At 42.2% G+C, this 9,819-nt stretch overlaps 1 protein-coding gene across 2 annotated transcripts; it reads right to left on the bottom strand.

Annotated features, from left to right (window-relative positions):
• Window positions 1–124: 124 nt before the first annotated feature.
• On the bottom strand, window positions 125–9,819 carry slc16a3b (solute carrier family 16 member 3b). 2 transcript variants are annotated; one of them, XM_084078623.1, is made up of 6 exons: window positions 9,610–9,819; window positions 4,517–4,789; window positions 3,742–3,885; window positions 3,007–3,614; window positions 2,023–2,203; window positions 125–1,769 (listed from the first exon to the last, which is right to left on the bottom strand). In XM_084078623.1, the coding sequence occupies exons 2-6, from the start codon at window positions 4,737–4,739 to the stop codon at window positions 1,447–1,449; spliced, it is 1,479 nt and encodes a 492-aa protein (XP_083934749.1). In that variant the 5' UTR covers window positions 4,740–4,789; window positions 9,610–9,819; the 3' UTR covers window positions 125–1,446. The 2 variants fall into 2 exon arrangements, with proteins under 2 accessions (XP_083934749.1, XP_083934750.1); XM_084078624.1 differs by having other exon boundaries at window positions 4,517–4,786.

Below are 9,819 nucleotides of genomic sequence, written 5' to 3'. Positions count from 1 at the left end.
TACATAACGCAAAAAGGATTTAAAATTCAATTTAACATGTAAATCAAGGTTCTTCATATAATATATGACATAAGTATTTGTTTACACATGTGTTTGTGTAGGGGTGGTCATTAATGAGCAAATGTCATCTTCCACAGAAAATGTTTATTTGTAAAACCTGACATTAAAGATCTGTCCTATTGGGCAGTGTAGTACATACAGTATATTACATTTCTTACTGATTTCTGAACACAAGTGGACACTTGTCTGGTGCTTTGAAGCAAGGTCTCCTAAACCCAGGATCAAGCACGCAATAAATACAGTACAGCAGCAGCTGCCAATGCCATCTGTAAAAGTATGAACCTCACATACTGTACAATACCAATACCACTGAGACTGAGAAACAAGAACAGTGTTAAAGGGCCATTTCACTGATTTTGAACCTGAATCCTATTATTCTATTGTAAGGACGTGAAAATCTGATATAAAACTTCCAAATGGGCTGTGCCTCGGAAGCTTGCCCCAAAGGCTATGGTCAAATATGTCACTTGGTGAAGAGCTTGCAAGGTTTACATAATAAATCAGCAAAGTGACTCTTTAAGGTGCTAAGCTGGCCTTCACAGGACAAAGACAAAACATGGAGTACACTCAACAGTCATATTTGTGTTTGAGCACAATTCAACACACATTTTGACAATATACAATCCAGAAGGTTTCCTCAATTATCATATTGACTATTTTCTCTTAATGATATTACGTAACGTATGTCCAGCCACAACATGGCTCACAGCAATCAGTAAACAAGCGACAAAATGTTTTTGAAACGACAACACTCAAAATAATGAGCTTTGTGCAGCTGCCCGACAGCAGGTCTATGCCTGCAGTTTTTTGACAGGTATTCTGTGCACAGTATTAGATTAACACATTCCAGTTGTCCTTAAAATAAAAAATAAAAAAGTTAACAAAGTTAAACAATGTTTGAAGCAAATTGAAACAATATGTACTATTGTTTTAAATACCAGTTGAACGATCAAATAAAATAATGAACATACTGAGAGGTACACAGTGAAATATACAAATAACCATGTTGTACTTATCATGACTGTCAACATTAAAATGTTGACAGTCGCCAAAATCAAACGGAGCAACAGTTCATTTTTGATGCTACATATAGAACTATTAATTTGCTTTACTTTTGTGTACCATTTTGATGAGAAAATGAACTGAAGATTGTTAATCTGCCCTGTGTGTGTTTGTGTGTGAAATGTGTTAAATCAGTGCAGATCAAGAATACATCTCAGTCCATGTAAAACAGAGTAATGTCCCAGCTCTCTTGGTCTCTGTCTGCCTTCCTCCCGCTGTCCACTGAGACAGATTTCCAGTCCTCTAGTCTGGAAATTGTCCTTCTGACAGGGCGTCCAGTTCCACGCTACTCTCTGCTGTGAACAGAGATAACTCCTGTCTACTTCATAGTGAAGTCTCGTCCGCTGATTCCTTCACCATGTTCACCACGTCTCCTTGGCCCGTTTCATCAGCATGAATCTTTCCGTTCTCTTCCTTCTTCGCTTCCTCCCCGGTCTCCTTGTCTTCCCCGTCTCGCACACCATGGTTCAGCTCCTCCTTCTCGCCGGCGCTCGCGGCCATCTCCAGCTTGGCCTCAGGTTCTTCCGCCGGTTTCTTCTTGATGCACAGGAAGTTGCCGATGGCGATGATGATAGCCGCCAGACAGACCTCAGATCCCGCCAGCAGGAACACGTACATGTACTGGCCGGTGGCGTCCAACAGACGACCTGGTCGAGAGAGGACGATTCTTGTAAATGTTATGAAGAACTTTCATGATAAACATGAAACTCGACCAATGAACAAATGTTTGGCAAAAGGGGCCAAAGTATGGCCCCCCATTTCCCAAAATAAATTAAAAATGAATTTCGAGGGGGAAAGAACACACAATTCAGGACTTTTTATTTTTACTTTGTGGCAGTAATGTGATTTCATACCACAGTAAACATGATGAATAAAGAATATATTATTTTAGGCTCTAACCTGCTCCAGGAGGCCCCACAAGTACAGCGATGGCTTCCATAAGCAGCACAAGTCCAATGGCACTGGAGAACTTCTCTGTTCCTATGATGGTCATGAGGACCTCAAACTGTAGAGCTCCCACCATCCCGTAGGACAGGCCGAAGAAGATGCAGAAAATGACCAGCCCCCAGTAGTCAGTGGCCTGTAAGGAAAGAGATGAGACATCTCTAGTCACGGTCCCACACATCCCATTTTCAAGTTTTTATTTATTTCCCCAGTCAATAGATATGGACTCTGTGATTCTGTGTTTAAATAGACCATAATCTACTTAAAGTGGAGTCCGTATAGCAGGTTCTAGTGCTAGCCCGTTTCTGTCAAAAACAAAGCACAGCAAGAAGGTATATTTATTGGCAAAATAAAAAAGACAAAGTGAATGATAACATATACTGTACATTAATACGATGGATGTGTGTTTAGATGATTAACTTTCAGTTTTTGCCACCTGTAGGAGCCAAATGAGGATTGTATTTGTGCACTGGATTGTATTATTGATGGAGGCACCTCATTGGCACCTTGTTGGTGGGTGTGCCTTTGTGGGTGGCCTCTGGTAACTATAAATGTGGCTCTCACCTGCTCACCTAGATGAGTTGGTTTGCCCATGGAGGTAGGGTGAGCTATATTTTTGTTGACCGCATTTTTTGTATTATTGTTAATTGCTCACTGTTTAACTTATCTTGCACACAGATGTATTACAAATTTATTTATTGGAAATTGTAATATTTGGTGAGCATTTGTTTGGAACTGAGTATTTTACATTTTTAATGCACGTCATACAGTTTTTAAAACTCCCAGGCTTAGCCTGCCGGCTGATTAGTCATTGGGACTATTATCAGCCGCAACACCACCCTTTTTGATGATAATTGTGATATTATGTGATATTATCACACCTTCTTGCTGTGCGTTTAATGAGGTGTAAACACTTAATCCTGACAGCTCCAATCTTACCTGTGAGCCTATGAGGTCTGTGCAGCCGTTGAAGATCATCGCAAAGGCGAACAGGTAGACACATCTGGGCCGCACCCACTTCAACCCTGCTATTATACCAGACGTAGGACGGGCGAAGATATCAACAAAACCCAGGATGGTGAGCAGCAGAGCCGACTTTGTGTCCTCGTTACCCATACTTTTGGCGTAGCTCACCACAAACACGGGAGGCACAAACAGTCCCAGCACCATAACAGATGCGGCAATGGTATAGATAAGGAACCCTCGGTCCTTAAACACGCTGAAATCCAGCAACTTCTTCTTGACTTCAGGCTTTTTCTCCTCCAAGCGTTCATCAAGGGTCTCCTCAGAGCTGGTGGGCTTCTTGGGGGGCAGCAGGGGCCTCATGAGGGCTCCGCAGGCACAGCAGTTCAGCAGCATGCCCCCCAGAATGAGGAAACCTCCCCTCCAGCCATACTTGTACTGAAAAAACTGGCCCAGCGGAGAGAGACAGCACAGGGCCACAGGGCTTCCTGCTGCTGCCAGCCCATTGGCCAGTGGACGCTTTTCACTGAAGTACCGGTTCAGCATGATTAGTGAGGGCTGGAAGTTCAGAGCCAGACCTAGACCTGAGCAAAGACAGGATACCCTTTATACTACTCCAGAAAAGGCAGTTGCATGCAAATTTTGCGTTTTTGATTATGTGAGTCTGTGCATTCATATCTGTTGTGTGTATTATTTGGGACTAGGCCATACCTGTTATAACTCCAGTGCAAAGGTAGATATGTATGATACTGGTGGCAAAGGAAGCCAGGATCATTCCTAGTGAGGCAAACAGCCCTCCAACCATCATTACTGGCCGGCAGCCAAATCTGTTCACCAGCACACTGCACAAAGGTCCTAAACACAGAATAAAACAGCATTATGTTATAGCTCATTCAATATGCTGTGAATACTGTACATTTATATTCTCACATCCTCTTTGAGGTCAAATTTGAAATTGCATTTTTTTCCTTAGTCTTTAAAGCTGCATTGTCTGTCACGTGCTGCCAATCCATAAGCGAGGGGAATTATGATAGGTTTTATATAAAACAATCCAGCTCCAAATCCCTTGTGGCACCTCTCTTGACTCCAAAATGACTGTCAGGAGCTCGGCGAGGGGAGCTTAGATGGATTTGGACAACATGCTTTAGAAAGGAGGGGGAAACAAAATGGCCAGCCAGTGTGTGCACATATGTTTTCAATAGTATTATGTCTCCTTCATATAGACCTCCATCCTTCACACAGCGCATACTATTTTCAGGCATTGTGACTATCACAAATATAACACAATACAGCTTTAACATTTTATAAATAACTTTATGGTTGACAAAATGCGAACATACTGTCTGCGCATAATCATGTTGTAGAGGTGTTGAACATGATTATGGAACATCATTGCAAATGCCCTTTTCTGAAAGAATCCCTTGAAGTTACCACTCTAAAATGTTTCTGTGCAGTGGATGCTTCACATGGTAGGTTTCAGGCATACCTGTACCATACAGCATGGCGAGCAGTATGGAAGAGATCCAGGCGGTGTCACTGTAGCCCACGCCAAACTCTCTGATCAGCTCCTTGAAGAAGACACTGACTGCCTTGGGGAAGGCGTAGGAGAAGCCTGTGATGACGAAACAGCCCACCAGCACCGCCCAGCCCCACCCTCCATCTGGCGCTTTCACCCCAGTGGGCCCGTCATCGACTACCGCTCCTCCCATGATCCCCTCTGGCTGCTCTGTCGAGGTACTTTAAGTGACTGTCAATATTACTGGGGGAACAAATACAGAAGACAGAGGGTTAACCTTGATGTCAGGATGTTGGCTGTACATATCCAGCACATTGATTCCCATTATATAAATGTAATTACTGTGGACTTCAATATGAATGTACAAATGACTCAATTAATGTTACACACCCATCCCTTCTTTGACATAATGCAAAAGGAAAGTGCACAGGAGAGTGCAACTGTTCATGTGTGCAGTTTTACAAGTGTATGTACAGTATATAGACAGGATATGACTTGTCAGCAGGGTGTGAAACGCAGTTGCATGGTTCCTGCAGCTGGTTGGATGTGTGTATAGCTTCTGAAAAGAACTCTTTCAGACTGTCATGGTCAGTTACACAACATATGCACCTATCATAGATCGTTATCCTACAGCGCAGTGCAGACAATATTTCCTGTAGGATGTTAGCAAAAGAGAGACATTATTGTTATTTGTCTTGTGCAATCTAATCTACTATGATCATCACCAGGATATTACATGGTAGTGTTGACCAACTTGGGGAAGTTGAAACGCACATAATTGTTTGCAGGAAGCATGAGCATGTGAAGTGTGATGTTAGACCTGAGCCAACGTATCAACTGTCAAATATTGATTGCCTCCCATTACTACCCATGTCTGTCTGGCTGTGTCTGTGACCAACATCAAATTTACCAATCAATCAGTCTCGAAAGGTAATGTCCAGATTGCTAGGAAACGTGCTCTGCAGTCTGCACACACATACTCCCAAGAAGAAAAAACTTTTGGTGACCCTATGACCTGTCTGTCTTGTGCCACCATCAGGTCAAAAACAAACAGTGTATCCTCTGAACCCTAGTCGTATAATTATGCAAATTTCACTACCATAAGGCCACATATTCAAATAATCAAACTGTGAGGATTCACTCCACTGAGTGCATTCTTGTTCACTATATATATGATCTGAAACTGATTCTCAAACTCAAAACTGATTCTGACCTAAGATTAGCCTCAATGAGTTAATGTCATCTTCAAAGACAACATAGCAGGCCTAGGTTTAAAAGCTATCCCAATACAGTTCAATTGTATTACTTAAATGCCTTGTGACATAAGACAAATTGCATAGAAATGTGATCATAAAAGCATAAACTAGGCCCCGGACGGCTGGCGTAGCGGTCCGGGTACCTAGGCTACTGATGCAGCCTGACAGCGTGTCGCGGGTTCGAATCCCGATCCCGACGACCTTTGCTGCATGTCACTCCCCATCTCTCTCCCCATTTCCTGTCAGTCTACTGTAACTGAACACTCGATAAAGGTGGAAAAAGCCAAAAATATGTTATAATAATAATAACTAATCTAATCACATCTATTTCCTCTAACAAGTCTCGTTGGACGTTGATGCCAGTGAACTAGGCAGTGGAGCATTGCACAAACAAACGGAGGCTGAAGCCCTGATGAAATACTACAGTACATAATGTACAGTATATCCTATTACAGGGTTGAAGAGACTATAATATCATTGTCCTTAATGGGATCCTACTCTTGTCTTGACCTAACTGGTTGAACAAGATGTTGAACTTTCACAGCTGTACCTCTTCCTGCCCTTCTGGTGCAGGAAGAGATGCTGTGGTGGAGCTAAATACATTTTCCTGGTGGAGCATTTGACTATATTATAATATCTAGTCTCTCATACATGAGATAATTAATGATTAATGAAGTCATATTTGACTGTTGACCTGTTGGGTAGCACCTGCCAGGTGTGACTACTATAACATAATTAATTTAGACTCTGCACACACACACACACACACACACACACACACACACACACACACACACACACACACACACACACACACACACACACACACACACACACACACACACACACACACACACACACACACACACACACACACTCGTCAAAGACAAAGACTTATTTCATGTGCTGTATTTTTCTCCGCTCTCTCTCTCTCTCTCTCTCTCTCTCTCTCTCTGTCTTGTGCGTACCCTCTTTCTTTGCTGCTCGTTGTCATGACCCTCTCTACCTTTCCCTGGCATGTACAGTAGGCTTTATTCTAATATCCTTATATCGGGAAACTTGTAGTGAGGTGGTGGATGTGTGCGCACATGTCTGAGTACACTTTGATCTTATCAAGTGTCCCATGTGCCTTAGAAGCCTACCGTGCCTTAACCTGTGAACCCCCTGCAGCATTCTGACAGGAGCCCTACTATCACCAGCCTTCCCAAAATAAGACCCTTTACATTCCACAACCCTCATCGGACTGACACACACACACACACACACACACACACACACACACACACACACACACACACACACACACACACACACACACACACACACACACACACACACACACACACACACACACACACACACACACACACACACACACACACACACACAGACTCAGTCATATAATCACTTTCCATTTGCATTCTGACACTTGCTTTGGCAATGTAGACGTATGTGTTCTCATGCCAATAAAGCTCCTTTGAATTGAATTGGGAGAGGGAGAAATTTAAGTCTCACTCTCCATCGATGTGGATATTAAACCTTGGCATTTGCAATTGCTACAAATTGCAACAGGCAAAAACAGGAACTTGAAGGGCAAATTCTTCCTGTATATCCATTAAACTACACCATTGTACAGGTATAGCACTGAAGACTAGAGAGGCTTCACAGACACACCCTACATGTATGTGCATGTATATCTACACTAGATTCTACAGAAATGGTTCACAAAGTGGGGTGCGGGGACCCCCAGGGGTCCTCGAGCGTGTGAAAAATGTGGAATATTTTAAAAACATTTTAACAACACAAATCTTGTATGGGGATCCCCGCCACAAAATCTTTTCAGATGGGGGTCCGCAGTCAAACACATTTTAATTTAGAGTGGGGGCCTTGACATGAAAAAGTTTGAGAACCACTGAGGGGGGCATTGGGAGGGGCGGCTGGTCAGAAGCTGAGCTGAGGTGTGACTAGGGACACAATGTCCAGTCCTGCTGAGCTCTTGACATGGTGCCATAGATGTAATAACAAAAAGGAAGAAAACATAAATAAATAATAACAATAATAATAATAATAATAATAATAATCAAGATTCCTTAAGGAAACTTGATTATTATTATTAATAATAATAATAATAGTCAATTGACTATTATAATGTAATTATACAAACGTAATCTGGGCTCATGATAGTAATATTTTTGATAATGTGGTTACATAATCCCGGGCGGTTCCATGTAGTCCGTTAGCTACTGCTACCCAGCCCTGTATGTGAGCTGAACATAGAGGTGCTGAGGCGTGTGTAACACACACAGAGCGACAGAAAAAGAAACAAGGAAAAAAACGGATGCAGTCAAAACGCACGTAGTCATCCACCCTTAACTCTATGCATCCACCCCGCAGAGCAGGCAGCGCACGTAGCGCACACTTTCCTCCGCTCAGTACAATGAATGAGTCCTGCTCTGCATCCTCATAATAAGACCACAGCATCACACACAGGTGACTCACGTGAAGATGCGCGGAGTCTCGCGTAGTTCTGCTGGACTACGTGAGGAACGTGCCTTTACAGTCGCTATGGCATTGGTTTGGTAAGCCCGCCCTTATGCAGTCAGTGGTGGGAAAAGTAGGCTACTCAGTAGGCTATGTTTTATTTAAGTAAAAGTAAAGTGGTAATACTGCAATGTAGAAATATTCTTGTTACAAGTAAGAGGCCGGTATTAAACATTTACTTGAGTAAAAGTACAAAAGTATTGGTATCAAAATGTACTTAAAGAAGTACCAAAAGTAAAAGTACTCATTGTGCAGAATGTCCCATTTCAGCTTATTGGCTATTTTCAAATGGCTGAAGTGGGTAATTTATGTTTTGTAATAATAATAATCAAAATCTACAAAGTAACTATAGTAACTAAGTGTTCAAATAATTGTACTGGAGTAAAAAGTACAATGTTTGTCTCTGAGATATAGTGGAATAGAAGTAACAGTAGGCTACTGAAAATTGGTAGCCTACTTGAGTATGTGTACTTAGTTACTTTACACCACTGATGGTCATCTGTGGCATTTGGTAGCCCGCCGATATGTCTATGGTCATTGGTTCCACAGAACACACCGTGGTCATAATTCTCATGCAAGTGAATCAGATCTTGAATAAGGAAAGCAGCAGCCAGTGTCGTCAGAGTGACGTCAGTTACAGTGTGAACCCATGCTATGATCATAGGGCTGTTTTATCCTGGAAATAATATATACATAACCGACCTTGTAGGTAATCAAAAGCAAAACATGGATATAGTCTATTATTAGCCTTGGATCAAGAATATCATAGATGTAGGCTATTTGATCGAGTCTGACTTTTACTTGATATAACAATGTCAAAATCTATGAATAGTCTTGACTCTTGAGCCAAGGCTAGTCTATTATATAAAGACTGTATAACAGTATAGCGTGTTCCCACAAGCAGGGTTTCTTCTGTCCACAGTTATCTTATCGTGTGACTCGTGTGTCGTGATGCCACCTGTTAAACATCATTTATACTTCATCGTATGCCGGTGTCAAACAACACGGGCATATTTTATATAAACGTGGTGCGATGAGATGTGGCTAAATGCGATTCAACTACACAATTACACAATCTAGGCTATTAGGCTTTTTTACGACGATCGAGCGACACTGGTTGACAGTTGACACTAATATAAATAAGGCACCCGCGCGCACATTGATTTATTTAATTAAAGAAACGGTGGCAACGGCGTTAAAATATGCCGGCAGTGTGCATTACAAAAAAAAAAAAAAAAAAGTTAAGATCGGTGTACATAAGCCTACCTGATTGAATGGTCATTGGTCAGTGTATCTCAGATGCTCTTTGGAAGAAACGCATGTGGACGGGTCCTCAGTGTCAGTCAGTGGTCGTACATTCTAGGGAATAGGGATGTCCTTCTATTGGTTACATCTATTACATCTATTGGTTGGGGAGGGTCTGACTCACCTACTGGGGCTGGATGACGCGCCACCGAGCCAGCCTCCATAGAACAC

This window comes from Gymnoscopelus microlampas, assembly GCF_963454915.1.
Source record: "Gymnoscopelus microlampas genome assembly, chromosome: 14".
Classification (NCBI taxonomy): Eukaryota; Metazoa; Chordata; class Actinopteri; order Myctophiformes; family Myctophidae; genus Gymnoscopelus; species Gymnoscopelus microlampas.
The sequence above is the reverse complement of the archived record's forward strand: the minus strand, read 5'-3'. Positions and strand labels throughout refer to the sequence as shown.